This window comes from Canis aureus, chromosome 8 (assembly GCF_053574225.1).
Source record: "Canis aureus isolate CA01 chromosome 8, VMU_Caureus_v.1.0, whole genome shotgun sequence".
Taxonomy (NCBI): domain Eukaryota; kingdom Metazoa; phylum Chordata; class Mammalia; order Carnivora; family Canidae; genus Canis; species Canis aureus.
Window position 1 is genome coordinate 39,288,685 of NC_135618.1, and position 18,012 is coordinate 39,306,696.

The 18,012-nt window shown below is 57.7% G+C and overlaps 1 protein-coding gene and 1 long non-coding RNA gene across 2 annotated transcripts; both read right to left on the reverse strand.

The window, feature by feature from the left end:
* Positions 1-1,041: 1,041 nt before the first annotated feature.
* Positions 1,042-7,753, reverse strand: PRSS27 (serine protease 27). Its single transcript, XM_077906259.1, has 6 exons — positions 6,755-7,753; positions 4,066-4,092; positions 3,282-3,444; positions 2,301-2,572; positions 1,897-2,066; positions 1,042-1,440 (listed from the first exon to the last, which is right to left on the reverse strand). Exons 1-6 carry the CDS (start codon positions 6,882-6,884, stop codon positions 1,150-1,152), a joined length of 1,053 nt encoding a protein of 350 aa, XP_077762385.1. The 5' UTR covers positions 6,885-7,753; the 3' UTR covers positions 1,042-1,149.
* Positions 7,754-12,195: 4,442 nt separating this feature from the next.
* Positions 12,196-14,370, reverse strand: LOC144318850 (uncharacterized). The gene is made up of 2 exons (XR_013384827.1): positions 13,722-14,370; positions 12,196-13,165 (listed from the first exon to the last, which is right to left on the reverse strand). It is a non-coding gene; the product is annotated as an uncharacterized LOC144318850 (long non-coding RNA).
* Positions 14,371-18,012: the final 3,642 nt, after the last annotated feature.

Sequence of the window (18,012 nt, forward strand, 5' to 3'; positions counted from 1 at the left end):
TTTGTCCGGTTCCCACAGTGGGTTTCATTTTGGCCTCTCAACACAGAGGCTGCAGGGGTTCTCCCCCAAGAGACCAGTTAATCTTGAAGCACCCTCCACCCAGGCCAGCCCGTGTTCCCAGAACTCGTTGTAGGGCTGCCTTCAGGACCCCTGCAGCCTAGTCTTTCTCCTCCCACCCCCACCCCCACCTGCAGAGCTGAGGGCTGCTGATGGGTTCTAGCTCATTTCTGCATTCTCGCCAGTCCTTGCACAAACCACTGAAGACTCTGGCTAGTGTGGCCTGGACCCAAAACCCTGTGGAAGGAGGAGGGAAGTGGGTCCTGGCCTTGGCCTGGGCAGGGAGACCCTATCCTGCTGACCTCCACGGCCTAGGCTGGGGACTCGTGCTGGTGCCTGCTTCCCCAAAATTTCGGGGGTTCTGGCCTCCTGGGATGTTGGCCGGTGGCCCAGTAGAGCTGTCCCTGGGCTGCTGCAGAGGGGGTCTGGAGCCTGGGAGGGAGGCGCGGGCACAGCATGTCTCCATGTCTCTGCCTGTCCCCGCCCTGCCCTTCGGTGAGTTCACCACCACCCAGTCACCCCTGGGAGGCAGGAGGGCCCAGTGCCTCCAGTTCCCCACAGTTCTAGACTCACCCCTGGGAAGTCGAGACTGAGGGAGGAGGCGGAGGAAAAGGAGCTGGGGGCGGTGGGTTACCCCAGGGCAGCGGGAACAGCCCTTGCTCCTCCCGATGTTAGAGAAGTCTTGGGCTGAATCAGACACAGGCAGGAGCGGCCATGGTCTCCACTGGGCCCCCACTTTTCCCGCTGGCATCTGGTGCTGCCCCCAGGGTGATACTCCTGATGAAGACCATGTTGGCAAAGATCCTGAGGCAGGGAGGGGAGCAGGGAAGCCCCTGTGAGCGGATCTGGGGACGGGTGTCCAGTGCACCTGCTGCAGCTCCCTTCCCGCCCGGGAGCCTCAGCCCCCACCCAGCACTGCAGCAGCACCCCCCGACCTCGTGTGCCTCCCCTCACCTCCCTGAGGCACCACAGGGCAGCCAGCTCTGAGGTCAGGTTTTTATTGGAGCATAAACATAAATAAAAAAACAACTGGGCATTTGACCAGAGAGGACAGGAGCGCTATTTACAAATGTACACCGTGGGTCCCGGGGCTCAGAGGAGGGCCAGGAGGGCCGCGAGGACTGAGAGGAGCATGTGGGCTGCCAGGCGGGGCACAGAGTCCAGGAGGTGCTGCTGGACCTGGGGCCCCCGCTTCTGGCCACCCAACTCGGCCTGTTGGAATTGTAGGTTTGGGATGATCCGATGGATCCAGTCATGGTGGGAGGTGACCCGGATATAGACACCTGGGCGGTTCCGGCGGGCACAGCCCTCGCCCCAGCTGATGACTCCTGCCTGCAACCACAACCGGCCCACCAGGCATACCAGGGGTCCCCCCGAGTCGCCCTGTGGGAGAAGCAGGGGCGCGGTCAGAGCCCCCAGGCCCAGGAGCCAGCCGCTGCAGCACACGGGTATGCGCGCACTCTGGTCCCCGGCCCTCCCCTCAGCTCCTCTGGGAAGGTCCCTGCCCAGGACCCTGAGCCTGGCACCTGCTGGCTGGTCCTTCCTTCTCTGGCGGGGGGAGCCCATTTCCCGGCACCCCCAGAACTGCCTGCCCTGATTCACCTTGGAGGGGCTTGTTCAAAGTTTCTGGCCACGCTGGACCCCTGAACCGACCATCCAGCCTGGGTGGGGCCCAGGAGTCTGATTCCCAACTGCTGGAATGCTGGGCTGTGACGCGGCCCACGGCCCCGCCTGCAGGGGCCTCCTGGTCCCAGCCGGGCTGGCTCCCCCTCCACCTGGGCCCGGCCTGGACATCAGGAGCCGGGCTCGGCCTTGGGCATGGCCCACGCCAGCCCCTACCTTGCAGGCGTCCTTCTTGCCCTCAGCAAAGCCGGCACACAGCATGTCATCCTTGATGGCTTTGGGCTGGAGGCCAGCCTCGGCGTCCTTGCTGTAGAGCAGGTTACACTTGGGCGTGTCGATGATGGGCACTGCAAGCTTCTGCAGGACCCGTGGGCTGGGCAGGCGGTCTGGGGGCGAGAGACAGCCTGCAGCTCAGCGCCGTCTCAGGGAGGGCCACCGCTCTGCGGCCCACGCCTTACCGTCCCCCGTCTGCTGCTTTCCCACCCACTCCACCCACGAGGAGAGATCCACGTGTGCCAGTATCAGCAGAAAGAGCGCTGGTTTGGAGCAGCCCCTCCCACAGACAGCCCAGAGCCTTCTCCAGACCTGTCCCCCATTCTCTCGTGGTGCCACCCCATTACCTTCCTCACTGGGGCTGCCCCAGCCGGTGACCCAGCAGCTCATGCCCGCCTCAAAGGCCCCCGAAGGGTCAGGCACACACACGGGGAGAATGTAGTTGGTGAAGGTCACAGGCGCCTCCAGCTCCACCAGCGCCACGTCGGCGCTGGAAGCCATGCCCCGGTACAGGGGGTTGCTCTCCACCCGCTTCACGCGGGCGTACACGGCGTGTGGCCCTGGCCTCACCAGCTGCCGCGCCCCAAGCAGGACCTGGTACAGGGAGGTTTCGGAGGTGCTGGCGGGAAAGAGCAGAACTGCTGTGAGACCGCCCCTCTCGGTGGGGACCCAGCAGAGATTGGGGAGACGGAGGGGCCAGGGGTGTTCCTCTGCTACAGTGCCTGGGTGCTCTGCACGCTGTCTTCAAAACAGTAACGTCCAGGGGGACGTGCCGTACGGGGAGAAGCCGAAGCCACTCCCCCTCCTGCCCGATGCCAGCCAGGTGGTCTTGGGCAAGTCGCCCCACAAGTTCTCCGTGACCCAGTGTCCTCCTCTGTCAAATGGGGCCAGTAAGTATCTCTAACTGAAGGGGTTGTAAGAGGGGCCACCCACAGGGTGCAGTCAGGGGCCACCCCACCAGTCCTGGGCAAGTGACCCCCCCCCTCGGAGCCCACACTTCTGAATTTAAGACTGGAAGTCCTAAAAAATTGCAGCGCTGGGGGGAGGTGAGATCCGCGCTCGGGAAGCCCTGAGGGTCCGAGGCCAGCCAGTTCCTGGTTCAGGGGCCTGGGGGCCTGGGTGACCTCAGACAGGGCCAAGAGGAGGAAGGGACATTCTGCGCCAGCCCAAAAGCTCCTCTGGAAGCGGAGGCCCAGGCAGAAGGGGCATGTCCTGGGCCCGAGGTGTGGAGGGGGCAAGGGAGAGGGCAGGCACCCCCCAAGGGGCGCCCCCAGGGCCCGTGGCGCTGTCCGAGGTGCTGGGGCCCCGTGGGAGGGGGGGTGACTCACTTGGAGAAGCAGTGCGCCGCCGTGAGGACCCATCGCTCTGTGAGGAGGCTGCCCCCGCAGAAGTGGCTTCCGTTGCGCTGGATGCTGACCTGCCAGGGCCACTCGCCCTCCAGGGCATCCCAGCCGCCCACCATCCGGTTCAGCATCCTTGGGCGCCCACACACTAGGGCCGAGGCCAGGAGGCGCTCACTCGGGGCCCTTGCAGCTCCCAACCCCGCACTCTAGCCTCTGGTTTCTCCCCAACCCTGGGTCCTCCCTACCCTTGACCCGCGCTGAGCCCTCGGGCAGGTCAGGGCTGTGGGTGCCGGGTCACAGGCACACCCCTCCGGCCTTGGGAACGTGCCCCTGCCCTTCACCTCTGACCCAGCGACGTCAGACCCGCCTCTCGGTCACGAGACACAGAGAGGGTGCCGGCGAGGCACGTCAGGGAGTTATCCCGGAGCCCAGCAAGCAGGCTCCCGGAGGGGACCCCCGCACGCAGGTGACCCCAAGGGGTCTGCACTGTTACAGCAGAATGGTCTCCAGTTGTCCTGAGCCTCCTGCAGCCACCGCCCCCTGCCTCCGGGGGCTCCCGTGCCGTCTGCGCTGCGGGGCAGACTTCCCTCCGTCCCCCGTCTTGGCTCTAATGCTGCTGAGCCACAGCCGTTCCTTCCTTTGGGGTTCCCTGTACCCCACCTCTGGCTTCTGGGTCTCACTCCGGGGGATGGTGAGCCTCTGGCCCGTCTTGCAGCCCTCAGACCAGCCCCCTCCTCTGTCCCCCCATCCAAGGGCCCTGGGTGCTTACCGTGTGATACCTCGGCTCCCTGAGCCCCTGGAGGTGAGAAAAAAAAGGTGGTCAGCCGGCTTTGCCAAAGCCTGCCCACCGCTGGCCAGTGTAGGCCTTCCTCTGCTCCGCTCCCAGCTCCTGAGGACACAAGGACGGTCCCCGCAGGGACCCGGCAGGGAGGGCCCGGGGCGCATCTGCAGGGGCAGACTGCCCGCCGCACAGGAGCCCACTGTGGCCTGCCTCGGGGGCAGGACAGCTTCTCACCCCCCACCCCGTGCTTGTCTGGAAGCTCTGGGCCTGTTTGGGCGCTGTCACCCGACCCTGGAACACGCTGGAGCTGGGATCCGGGAAGAGGCCCCAGAGCTGCTCACACACAGTCTGTTCTCCCTGGAGTCTCACGCAGGCGTCTGTGGTCCCCAGGTCGTGGGGAGAAGCCACCTCCCCCAGCTGAGGGGACAGGCAGCGGGGTCAGAGTAGGGCCCGTCTCCCCGGGATCCATCTCGATGCAGACACAGGGCCTACTCTTGGGCCTCACGAGAACCTCCGCCCCAGCCTCGACACCCCAGCCCAGGGCCAGCAGCACCTGCAGGTCTCCCCGCGCCCCCAGCGCTGTATCTGGGTCACCGGGGGCGAATCTGATCAGAGCTGGGGCGGCTCGGGACAGCTCCTCCCCACCTCAGCCTGACCCCTTTGGAGACCAGAGGGTGTGGCAAGTTCGCTCTTGGACCCCAAGTAACCCGTCCCACAGCGGGGAGAGGTTGCAGGGAGAGGCTGCAGGGCAGGAAGCGGTTGGGCTAGCCCCCGGGGGTTTTTACAAGGACCCCATTCCTCCCTGCTGGACCATGGAGTGGAGGAGGTGGACCCTGGAGGCTGAGCAGGCACAGGCAGGACTGGGCACTCTTCACAGTAGGGGTGCCAGGTGGAAGCCTGGGGGCAGAGTGCTGTCTTCCAGAAGATTCCGCACTAACGTTCCCTCGGACTGCTCCCCTCCCTGTGGAGACTTTCCAGGGTCTTCTGGTGCCCCCCGCAGCCAGCCCCCCTCCCCTCACACCCAGGATCGAGCTCACACCCCCGTGGCCTGGTGGGCCCCTCCCCCACCTTGAGTCTGCAAAAGTCCTCAAAGCAGCTGAGTGCAGCTCTGCTTCTCATTCAGGCCAAGCCCTCTGACCCCTGAGCGCTCGCTAATGACACCCCTCTACCTGGGGGCCCTTTCCTCCTGGACTCTGCTGGCCCAAATACTGTAGGTCCTAATCCAGATCAAGGCCTAAGTGAAATGCCACTTCCTCCAAGCAGCCCTCCTTGCTTCTGCTGTCTGTCTAGGAAGCCTGGCTCCTGCTCCTGAGCTCGCCATCCTCCCGCTGGGCCACGCAGAGCTCTGCCCACCTTGCCGTGGAACTGATATCATAGTCTCATCTCACCCGCATTCCACAGGGCTCCCCCCTTCCAGGGGGCCTGAGCCCAGGGATCGTGTAGAGGGACAGAAGAGCTGTGGGGGCGGGGCGGACTGGGGCGGGCACTGTGGAGGCTAGGCTCTGCGGGGCGGGTGCCCTGTCGGGGGCTGGGTGAGCTGCCCAGGGGTGCCGGGCACCTCGTGTGGGCCCAGGGCCCCCATGCTCTTGCAGCTGGTCAGGGCTCAGCTGGTGGGGGGAGACCCGAGGTTCTAGGAGGTGGGGGTGAGGATGTTCTTGAAGGAGCCCACGACCCCTGCTCCCAGCTGTGAGCCAGAAGCAGGCAGTGACCGACCGAGATTACTCACCCCACTGGGAGCAGTGGCAGCTTACACCCCTGCTGGAGACCGGCTCCCCCCAAAAACCTCACTATCCTTGTGCCAGGAAGCCAGGAGGCAGAAGCCAGGGGGCAAGGGTTGGGGGGCCCTGGGGAGCCCAGGAAGACTGGAACCCCCCCCACTGAAGTGCTGCCCTGGTGTCCTCGGACCCCTGGTAGGAGGTCAGGAGCCCCAGCAGAGTCCAAGCCTGGGGTGACCTGGCCCAGCCCTGGGAGGTGACTTGAGGACAGGGAAGTGAGGTGGCACCAGGCTGGCCAGGCTAGCCCAGGAATGCGGGAGGGTTTCCCTGGCAGGGAGCAGCGCAGCCTGTGGGAAGGGGCCTGGCGGGTGGGGTTCCCCGGCTGCCACCTGCCGACCCTGAGCCAGGACCGAGAGAAGGGAAGGGGACACAGGCTTGCTCCTCCCCACACACCCTCCCTGTCTGGTGGGAGCAGGAGCCTGCTGCACCCGCAGCTCCCCACTCCCAGGTGAGCCTCCCCTGGCCCAGCAGAGGGTGACCCAAGGCTTCGGAGCCCAGGGGCCCCAAGTTCAGATCCTGTACATTGCAGCCCGTGTCTGTAACTGGGGACAGGAAGAGACTGAGGTGGGAGGAAGCAGAAGCCCCAAGCCCAGAGCTTGGCCCCTGAGCACCAAAGACGAGGTAGGAGTCAGGGGAAGGAGAGCCCCCCATGCTTCTGCCTGAGTCCTGGGACCTGCGCCCCCAGCCCCGTCCTGCCTTCTGCGGGTCACAGCCCCAGGAGTGAACCTCAGAGCCTTCCCACCTGCTCCGCAGGGCCCCCGTGGGGCAGGGCAGGAAAGGGAGCCTGTGCGGCAGCTAAAGGCCTGTCCAGGGAGTGGGGAATTTGGCTGGAGCTCCGGGCAGGTCAGAGGGCGCCCCTCTGCCCGGAGGGGGACCGGCTTTCTGCATTGTCCAGTACTCACCAAACCCCAGCAGCAGCAGGAGCAGGGCCAGGGCTGGCAGGTGCCGCATGGTCTCGGCCTGGCTGGGGCACCGGTTGGGGGGCAGTGAGCAGGAGGCCGGTGAGCACCAGCTCCAGGCACACGGCTCCATGAAGTGGGGTTTTATGCTGGAGGTGAGTGTCGGCTCGGCTATGCCACCCGACCTGTCGGCCAGGCCTGCCCAGGTCCTCTCAGCCGGAAGGAGGTGCCCCAGAACCCAAACTTCTCCATGACCTGTCCCTGAACCTCGAGGCACCAGATCCCTCACCCCAAAATACCGACGGGTTGTGGGGCCGGCTGTGCCTGCCCCATTTGGGTGCGTGTGGCCTGGGATTCCCCGAGTCCCGACCAGACATCCCCCCGCCCCGCTGGCCCCAGGCCCCGCCTAAGCCGACCGCAGCCTGCCCGCCGGACCCTCCGTTTCATTCATTCGTTCACTGGTTCATTCATTGATTTATTGAGCATCCACTCCTACGCGGGCATCCGTGGACAGCTCGGTGCGGCCTGCGGCTTAGCTGCTAAGGGCAGGAGAGGTCCAGCGCCCCCTCCCGGGGCTGCACCCTCCTCCCGCGCGGCGGGCGGGGGGCTTCCCGGCATCCGCGGGCCGGGCCGGCGGGCGGGGCGGAAGCGGGTTCTGGGAAGGCCGGGCCGGGAGGAGCGTCCGGGGCGCCCCTGCCTTGGGCGCGGCCGGCCGGGCTCCTGGACGTGCGGCCGCGGCGGAAGCGGCTCCGGAGGAAGTTATTTGGAGCACGGGGCTGACGTCAGAGCCGGGCTCGGGGCGGGGTGCGGTGGGCGCCGGGCGGCAGGCCGCGTCTGCCTCAGTTTCCCCGCCTGCGGTGCGGGGGGCGGTGCGCGGTGCGCGGCCCGGGAGCGGGTGCGGGGAGCGCTGGGTGTGCTGCGGCCCCGCCGCCACCCCCCGGTACCCAGTCCCCGGCCCGTCCGCGGGGCGCCGCTGGTCGACGCGGGCCTGCCCCCTGGTGGCCGCGGGCTGCGGGGCGCAGAGTCTCTCCCCGGGACCTCCCCTCCCCGCGGAGGGTGAGGGCCGTCGCCCCCCTGCTCATCCCCCCACCCCCCGGCGCTCGGCTTCCTGAGCACGCGCGGTGCCCACACTTCCAGCCGCAGCCCCCGGCGTGGAGGCGGCCACGAGGCACACTTTAAAGGGAAAAACGGGATCCCTGGGTGGCTCAGCGGTTCAGCGCCTGCCTTCGGCCCAGGGTGGGATCCTGGGGACCCGGAATCGAGTCCCACGTCGGGCTCCCTGCATGGAGCCTGCTTCTCCCTCCGCCTGTGTCTCTGCCTCTCTCTCTGTCTCTCTCATGAATAAATAAATAAAATCTTTTTAAAAAATAAAGGGAAAAACGTCTAAACTGTGGAAAGTGTTTCCAAATGAGAACCAATCTGACTAATAGGCTTTGCTGAGAAGTAGATGCAAATGGAAGCCGCGGCGGGAGGGGCCAGAGCTCGCTCGGGGTCAGCAGGTGGAGCAGGAATGCGGTCTGGCGGGCGCAGCTCCTCCTCCCGGTGGCGGGCGGGCTGCCGGCGGCTCAGCGGGGCTCGGCTTCGGCTCTTCCCCGACTTGGTGACTTCACTGTGGCCAGGATGTTACAAGAGGAAAATCCTAAATACAGGAGAAGCATTAAAGTGTTAATGGGCCACGTTACATGTATAGTTGCAAACACAAGAAACCAAACAAAATAAAAACTAGTCTGGCAAGGAGAATTCAGTAGTATGATAATGATGAAAACGTTTTAACTTTTGTAACAACAGCAGCAGCCACATCCTCCAACTCCCAAAAGAAAAGGCAGCAGAAAGTTCAGCAGACAAGCTGGGAGCGTGTCTGTCATTAGATGGATTTCCTTCAAAAGCAGGCGGACGGGAAACCGGCCTTGATTCATGGAACAGGAGGGATGTTCAGGGGACCTTTGGTGAGCTGGTGGGACCCGGTCCATGGAAGCTTTCTGTGATGCTCCAGTTGAAGGAAGAGAGGCAGGTGCTGACGGTGGTGGTGACGGTGGTCCTGCTCACGCCCAGGACGCTCTGCCTCTCCCAGCAGTGCGCCACCTTCCCAAGTCCCCAGGATGAGTCATGCTCCAGGACTGTGGCCGCCAGCTAGAATCTCTCCCCTAAGGAACCTGGTGGGAGGGCCAGAGCTCCTTTTCTGCCCCATTCAGATAAACCGTCCCAGGAGAGGACATAAAGTGGCCCGTGTGTCCTGGCCCTGGGATGGGTCCAGGCAGGTCAGCTGGCCTCCACGTGGCCACAGGATAGAGTTTGTTAACAGAAAGGAGGAAGAGGGAAAGATGTTGATGAGTAAGAAGCACACTCTCAGTAAGCGGGAGACATTAAAATAAAGACATTTTGGGGAAAAAAAAAAAAAAAGACATTTTCAGGCACATCTCGGTAGCCCCCACACACTGTTCTTGGGAAGCCCGGACGAAGGATGTGCCCTGCGGGAGGAGTGCACCAAGCAGTGGGGAAATGTGGGCCGAGGAACACAGAGCCGAATCACAGAAGAGTGGTGAGGGGAACCTCTAGGATGCCGGAGAAGGGGTGTGCCGGGGTGACCGCTGTGCCCCACGCAGAGGGCAGGCAGGCCTCACAGGGACACCGGGACACAAGCAACAGGCAGGCTGACATCGTTACCATCGTGCCCTCTGTCACTGCAGTCTTTTCTCACTGATGAGCCTACCGGAGGATGTGCTCCACCTGGAAACGGAGGCAGAGGAAGACATGGGACCCAGGCAGGGTGTACAAGCCGGGAGAAAGGCAAACGGGATTCCAAGGATGACAGTGAAGGGATGTCCCAGACAGGAGGAAGACGGGCATCCCAAGGAGGGATGCAGCCAACAAGGAGAAGTGGGGACTTAGTCGCTAATGGGATTGACCTTGCAGGGCTTTGGAAAGTGAAGGTAGGTGCAAACAAAAATGAACACCCCCAACAAAAGCAGTCATTAACTTCAGGGGGCGGGGGTCAAGTTAAGAGAGGAAGCAGACCTAAGAAGTAGGCTGCGAGGCCCACCCAGGGCCCCCAAAGCCTCATCCCATGCTGCCATCAGCCCACCTCGAGCTCCAGGATCTTGTCAACTAAACCAAATTCAGGTGCGGTGGAGCCTTCAGGGATGCGGCTGCTCCCACTCTGAGGACCTGCGAACCTGAGTTCACCTGGCACCCAACACCCCTGGCGAGCCAGGGGCAGCACAACCGTCGTCCACCAGCACACATAGCAGTCGCTGGTCGACTTCTGAAATCCAGCGGGCATGTGCTGCTCCCTTCTCCGCCAGGGAGCAGGGAGTGTGGCTTGTCCGGAGTCCCTGGCAGTGGTGCTCCGTGACCCTCCGTGCCACCCTCCAGGCCGTGGGCTCCAGTTTCCGAATCATCCGTCCTCCTTAGGAATGGTCCCTGTCCATAGTGGAATAGCTTCCTCTGCTAACCTTTCTTACCTGTAGAAAGTGAGGAATCGGGGCACCTGGATGGCCGCGTCAGTTGGGCGTTTGTACATCTGCCTTCAGCTCAGGTCATGATCCGTGAGCCCTGGGATGGAGCCACGTGTTGGGCTCCCTGCTCAGCGGGGAAGACTGCTTCTCTGTCTCCCTCTGCCTGCCCACCCTGCTTGTGCGCTCTTTTTCTCTAAAATAATACATAAAATCTTTTTTTTTAAACTGTGCACCAAAAAAAAAAAAACTGTACCTGTAATTTATCTCTCACCCAAATAAGACTTAAAACCAATAATTAGTTTTTTATTTTTTTAAAAAAAGTATATTTATTTATTTTTGAGAGAGCATGGGAGAGGGACAGAAGGAGAAGCAGACTCCCCCGCTGAGCCAGGAGCCAGACATGGGGCTCGATCCCAGGACCCCTGGATCATGACCTGAGCTGAAGGCAGACGCTTACCAGACTGAGCCACTTGGGCACCCCAACCGTTAGTTTTTAAAAGCCACTTGAGGACATTGGCCAGTCTGACCTTTGGCATTTGTTGTCCTTGTTAGGTCTTGGTTGACTGAAACACCGAATACAAAATACGCTCCGCTTGTCTCTCACAATGCTTGGGATCGTTCTCAGGCCATTCTGCCCTTCTGCACTCTGATACGTGGTGCTCAGATGCTGCCACAGAACCGTTATTCTGAGCAGGCAGGCATCCAACGAATCACAGCATGTCAACAAAAGACCAAAGCCTCAATGGTCAAATGTGGTCTTTTAAGAGCTTGTGGGATTTTCTTCAGGAGGGGGGGTGGTGTTGAGAAAGTCTAATAAGGGAAATGGCGCACAACTGGGTGAGCAGAAAAGTTGCTGTCAGGACGAGGCCAGACATCCTGTGACCTGTCATCTGTGTCCACCACGTGATTGTCAGGATTTTCTCAGAATCCATAAACAAGGGCATCGTTTTCTTTGTTATCTCTACAAAACCTACTCAGGGACAGAACAACCAGACCTGCTGATCTGCTAATGAATTTGCCTCGAAAAATGTGTAAAATAGATTCACCTTTGCTAGACCGTATCGTCTGTTTATCCTTTCTCTTTTTCTCTCTTATAAATATTTATTTATCTACTTATTTATTCTTCCAGCTTCATTGAAGTATAATTAGCAAATAAGAATTGCATATATTTACAGTGTACAACGTGGCTTCGTATATGTATACATTGTGACATGATTACCACAATTAAGCTAATTAACACATCCATCACCACCTGTAGTAACTTTGTGTGTTGTGAGAACACTTGAGGTGTATGTAATCTCTTAGCAAACTTCAAGTACACAATGCACTATTATTAACTACGGTGAAGGAGCTCTATATTAGATCCCTAGAACTTATTCATCTTATAACCAGAAGCTTGTACTCTTTAACCAACGTCTCCCCATTTCCCCCACCCCATAGCCCCAGCAACTACCACTATGCTCCTGTGACCTTTTCAGATTTCACATATAAGTGAGGTCATACAGTCTTTCTGTATCTGTGATCTTTCTGTATAAAGTGTGTATATCCTAACAAATACACACAAATGTATCTTATTTCAATGCCACTTCAAATCAGTGGGGAATGAAATGATTATCCCGTAAACACCATTGAAAAAAAAATCAGCGAATATACAATATCTCTGTACTTTCCATCATTCACAAAAATGGTTTTAAACCCTAAAGTACAAATACATTGGAAAAAATATAGAAGTGTTTAGAACCCTGGAATGCACAAACCGAATGCCAATGCCATAAAGATGAAAATATTTAAATGTAGGGGATCCTGGGTGGCTCAGCATTTTAGTGCCTGCCTTCAGCCCAGGGCGTGATCCTGGAGTCCCAGGATTGAGTCCCGCATCAGGCTCCCTCCATGGAGCCTGCTTTTCCCTCTGCCTCTGTGTGTGTGTGTGTGTGCGTGTGTCTCTCATGAATAAATAAATAAAATCTTTAAAAAAATAATATTTAAATGTAAATGCTATTCAAAGTTTTATTTTTTGAATTTGTCCTATGGAATGATATTGAGTCATACATTCAACTAGACAACAAATTTGGGTAAAATTTTTTAAAAAGTGTGTAAATGATAGATAGAGAGTATCTGTGTGTTAGATGAGAGTTTGGGGCATAAGGGGAGGGGTACCAGATATGGAGTCAGGAGCCTTCAGCCATACTGTGTGCAGTCTTCCTTTCTGGTGGGAGCACAGAAGGAAGGTGGGATATACATCTGAAAAGTTAAGTGTCACTGCAGACGCGGAGTTCATGTCTGGAGAATAATGGGGAACACATCCTGACCCCTCTCTGTCGGGACTGGCTCCTTGACCCCATAGCCCACCTTCCTACTCAGCCTCAGCAGCCATCTTCCACACCCACGCCCACCTCACCCCCACCAGGCCCAGCCTCTCTGTTCTAGCCCAGTCTCCTAGGCCCTCTACAAACACTGGCCTTTGCCAGGGCAAGTTTGTCAGCCCAGGAGCTCCACCCTCTTCCTTCTTTTGACAACTTCCCTCTGCCTACAAGCCCCACTTGTCCGGGCTGGGTGACAGCTTCCTTACCTCCTCCAGAAAGAATGAGTCACCCCTTGGCACTTTGATCTGTGTTTTTCAATGCACTTATCACACTCATAGTAATTATCTGTTTATTATTTCTTGCCCCATTAGTGAACTCCCTGGGGTCATGCATTGTGGCTCACCCTCATCTCTGCAGCCCTATACCTCCTCAGGTCCACCACAGTGAGTACTGAACAAAGTCCTGAATGCACAGGCAGGTCTCCTGGTGTCTGTTCATTTCCTCTCCTCAGCGTGTCCTCCGTATGGGCCTGATTCTCATCCAAAAGCAAAGTTTGCATTATATCACCCCAATTCAAAATCCTTTCCTGGCTGACATTCACCAGGGAAACTCCTTCGAGTGTTGGCATTCAAGGCCTTGCCCATGTGCAGTGAAGGCTGTTAGGACAGTTAGAGAAAGGTCAGGTGAGAGTCACAGTCAGGGCCAGGGTTAGGCAAGCTGACCTTAAGTAAACTGACAGCCCAGGGTAGCACATAATTTCCTCTCTCCCTTCTTCAAACATACACTGAGCACCATGGTCAGGACCCGCATTGGGCCTTAATAAAGATGAGGCTGATTCCGTTCCTATGCTGGTCCCAAAGAAGCCCATTATTTTCTTGAATGTCCACCCTGGCCACTGTCTGACCCAAGTGATGTGCTGGGGACTGCTTAAGCAGCACCTCTGGGGAGTGGGGTGGGGGTGTGGTGATTGCCAGAATCCACCAATTTTTATAATGAAAATTGATAAGGGCCCCTGGATGGCTCCGTCAGTTAAGTGTCGGCCTTCGGCTCAGGTCATGATCTCTGGGATCCTGGGATCGAACCCCGCATCGGGCTTCCTGCTCAGCGAGGGGTCTGCTTCTCCTTCTGCCTCCTCTCCCACTCATGCTCACTCTCTCAAACAAATAAATAAAATCTTAAAAGAAAAAAAAAAGTTGATAAAAAGGAAACCACCTTTAGAATGCAGTCAGGACGCCAGCAGGAGGCGCTCTCAGCCCCGTTTCTCCGGAAGAGCCGCCCCAGCAGGGAGAGTCACACCTGGCAGGTGGACGCTCCTTTACTACCGCAGCGGGAGGAAGCTTTCCTCCTGTCGTGGCAACGGCACAGCCAATGGGAGACTGCCGCAGCCCAGCCAATGAGAAGCCCCCGTACTTAGACCTCCCGGCTTCCTCCAATGGCCTGAGAGTTTACAACAGCAGGGTGCTCGCGGCCCCACCCACGGCCTAACCTGGCGGCGTGAGCGGCGGGAACCGTCGCGTCCTCGCTGCGCTCGAGCTGCCACCACGGGCACTGGCTGTAGGGTCGGAAGTCAGGTCCCCCGGCTCGCGGTGCGGACGCGACACGTACGGAAACGTCAACAACAGGTCGCAGTGAAGGCAGCACAAGGCTTAGGAAGAGCGGTTTTATTCGCTGTTTTTAAAGTGCTCAATCCCGAGAGGACGGAAGTGTTTTCAGTTACGGCTTTTAAAGACCCTGAACAGGGGGCGGCCAGCTCAGCGGACGCTGCGTGTCTCGGGGGGCGCGCCCTCCTCCGCCTGCCGCCCCACGCGTGGCGGCGCCGCGCGCACACCCCCGCCCGGCAGCCTCTGCGGCCGGAAGTCGGCCGGCGGCTTCCCGGCACGCCCCGCGCGGTGGGCGCACTTCCGCCGGCGGTGTCCTGAGTCCCGCTGCGTCCGTGCGGAGGGCCGGGCGGGCCGAGGGGCCGCCTTCTCGCCCCGTGGCCGACCGCGCGGGGCATGGCCGCCGCCGGGCCGCGCTTTCTGCCGCTTTTCTTCCTTGCTGGCGGGTGGTGCTCCCCGCCGCCGGCCGCGCCCGCCTGCCGCTTGTCTCGCCCCGGGAGAGCCCGGTCTTGGAAGAGTTGAGGCGGGAGGAGGTGGGGTGCGGGCGGAGGCGTGGAGGTTCGGGGCCCCTGTGAGAGGGCTTCCGGATGCGGGCTTTATTAGGATTGGGGAGGCTCGGCTACACAGCTGAGGATTGTTAGGCACGTGGTTCGGGATCTGCGGTCCCGGTAAGGTGACGGTCTTGGCCTTGGAGCTGCAGTTGGAGCTTAATGCTACCTGTTGAAAGTTGTGCAGTTGGGGTTTTTTGCTTTTTTTTAAGATTATTTATTTGAGAGGGAACACGAGCGAGGGGGTGGGGAAGAAGCAGGTCCCCCGTTGAGCAGGGAGCCCGACATGGGGCTCGATCCCAGGACCCAGAGATCATGACCCCAGCCAAAAGCAGATGCTTAATCCACTGAGCCACCCGGGCGCCCCGAGACTTGTGCGATTTTTAAATGGATTTTTGTGAAGTCAAGAGAGTCCGGTTGTTTGCAGCTTTTGTTTCCCTGGCCAGGTGTTCCTGGCATGATCAAGCCCCAAAATACAGTCACGTTACTTGCTTCACCCGTGTGAGTCACCAGTCACGGTCCTTGGTTAATTGTCCTCAAAGGAATCCTGTAAAGGGTTTGCTTCTGTGTAGGATGGGGGTCATATTTCGGGGTGGGGGGGAGTAGTGGGCTTGCCCCAGAAGGCCACCTTTTCAGCTCAGTTAGCCTTCCAGAATTACAGCACCGCGGAGCTCATAAAAAGGACCGAGTCCTGAAAAACACCTCTTATTCTTACATAGGAAGAAGGAGCTGCCAAATTGAAACGAATAGATGCTTATTAATACCTCAGAAGCGGGATCCCTGGGTGGCGCAGCGGTTTGGCGCCTGCCTTTGGCCCAGGGCGCGATCCTGGAGACCGGGGATCGAATCCCATATCGGGCTCCTGGTGCATGGAGCCTGCTTCTCCCTCTGCCTGTGTCTCTGCCCCTCTCTCTCTCTCTGTGTGACTATCATAAATAAATGAAAATTAAAAAAAAAAAAATACCTCAGAAGCATTACTGGTCCCCAGCCAGCTGCAACCCACAGAATATTTAGGGGCCCATTGCATTTACTCTGGAGAGAGGTGTGTGCCTGTGATCCATGCCCTGTGGTCAGTGCTTTGGAAGTGAGAATGCTCCAGGCTTTTCGAGATCTTGCAATGGCCCTGGGGCGTCTGACTCCTGGCCCTATGCTTCCCCGCTGCTCCCTGCTCCCGTCTGAGCTCATTTCCTCATCTGTACAGTGGGGAGGACGATGCTTTGAGCAGAATAAGGAGGAAGCGAGGCCACGTGTTGAGTATGGCAGCCAGCCGTTGTTGGAACCAAAGTCCGCACTGTCCTGGAGCTGCGACAGGCGTCACCGGCCAGGGCTGCTCTGCGTATTATGCATCTAGAACAGATGGAGGGCCCAGAGTTAGCAAGTTAGGGAGGACTTGGAGGGTTAACCAGGTTGGGAGCCCGCTGGAGAAGTGGACAGGAAATTAATGCCTTCAGCTCAGTCTTCCTTCCTCCCTTTGCCACACTGCTCCCCACCCCTGCCCCCCAGGACAGGTGCAGCAGCAACATGAAACAAACTCAACCGGTTTTAAGCAGATTTAAACAATCAGAACAGGCTCAGGAGGCTTAGAGGCCCCTGCCTCAACAGGCAGTAACTTTTTTTTTTTTTTTTTTAAGATTTCTTTGAGAGAGAGGACAGAGGGAAAGAGAGTCCTCACGCCAGGGAGCCTGACCTGGGGTTCATCCCAGGACCTGAGCCAAAATCAGGAGTTGGCTTTGCAACAGGCTGAGCCACCTAGACACCTCCAGGCATGAATTTTTCAATTGTTTGAGTTTGGGACGGTCTCGGGGAGGGCTGGAGTACCTGGGCATTTGGGGCAATTGGGGGCCTTAGGGATGTGGCTATTTACCAATCCGTAGCGGACATCCAGTTGGGGCCCTGTCAGAGCATCCCCGCTGAAAATCTGCCTGTTTAGGGAGCATGGGGCTTCAGTCCAGGCCCTGGCATGTGAACGACAGGATCTCCTCTGAGAGCTGGGGTCTCCCAGTGAAGCCTCGGCTTCCCGGGGCCCCTGGACATTTGAGTGGCACCTGTATGGAACTTTGCTAGGTGTGCAGGTCTGCCCATCTTAGACTTGGGGAAATCTTTCCCCTTCCCTGTTCCTAGCTGACACATTTCCTGTCTGCTCGCTCTCCACACCAGTGCTCCCCTCTTTCGCAACACCTTACTGGTGAATTCAGCCCTGACACCGCATCATTAGCAACTGGGGAGCTAGTGCTTCATTCCTTAAGGGCAAGGAAGACAACCTTCAAACTGCCAGGACACGAGGAAAAATATTTGTATTTGTATTTGGTAAAGGGAAAAAATAGAAATCACTACACAACTCTAGAAAAGTCTTTTTAGAAAAGAAAGTAGTTTGACAATACATATCAAATAAGTTTATAGCCTAGTGATTTCCCTACTAGGGATATAACTTCAGGAACTAATCAGAGAATTTTTTTAGGGGCACCTAGGTGGCTCAGTGGTTGAGCCATCGGGAAACTGCCCAATATGTTACATTTTAAAAGCAGATTGAAAAAACAAAAAATAAAAAATAAAAAAATAAAAGCAGATTGAGGGCAGCCCGGGTAGCTCAGTGGTTTAGCGTCTGCCTTCGGCCCAGGGCCTGATCTGGAGACCCGAGATTGAGTCCCACATTGGGCTCCCTGTGTGGGGCCTGCTTCTCCCTTTGCTTCTATCTCTCTCTCTGTGTAATAAATAAATAAAATCTTAAAAATAATAATAATAAAATAATAATAATAATAAAATAATAATAAAAATAATAAAAAAATAATAATAAAAATAATAAAAGATTGAAATAATATAAAAGGGAAAAATGGAATTTGTAGCTTACTTTATTAAATACAAATTTGTAAGCTATTTCTTTAATCAGTTGATTCCATAAAATTGCCATTATGTGCCAGGCACTGAGGGGTATACTAGTAAGATCTTAAAAATGTAGTTTTCAAGGGGTCCTTGGCTGGCTCAGTCCATAGAGCATCTGACTATTGATCTCAGGGCTGTGGGTTCAAGCCCCACACTGGGTAGAGAGATTATTTTTTTTAATTATTCTTTTTTTTTAATTTTTTAAAAACGTAATTTTCAAAAAGGTAAAGGCATGACTTCCAAATAAATATAAAATGGGGATGTGTCAAAATTTTTAACTCATTAATGAATGAGGAAACCAAGAGGTTGTCAAAAGTGGTTTAAAGGGGAATCTGAAGGGCAGCCCAGGTGGCTCAGCGGTTTGGCGCCGCCTTCAGCCCAGAGCCTGATCCTGGGGACCCGGGATCAAGTCCCACGTCGGGCTCCCTGCATGGAGCCTGCTTCTCCCTCTGCCTGTGTCTCTGCCTCTCTCTCTCT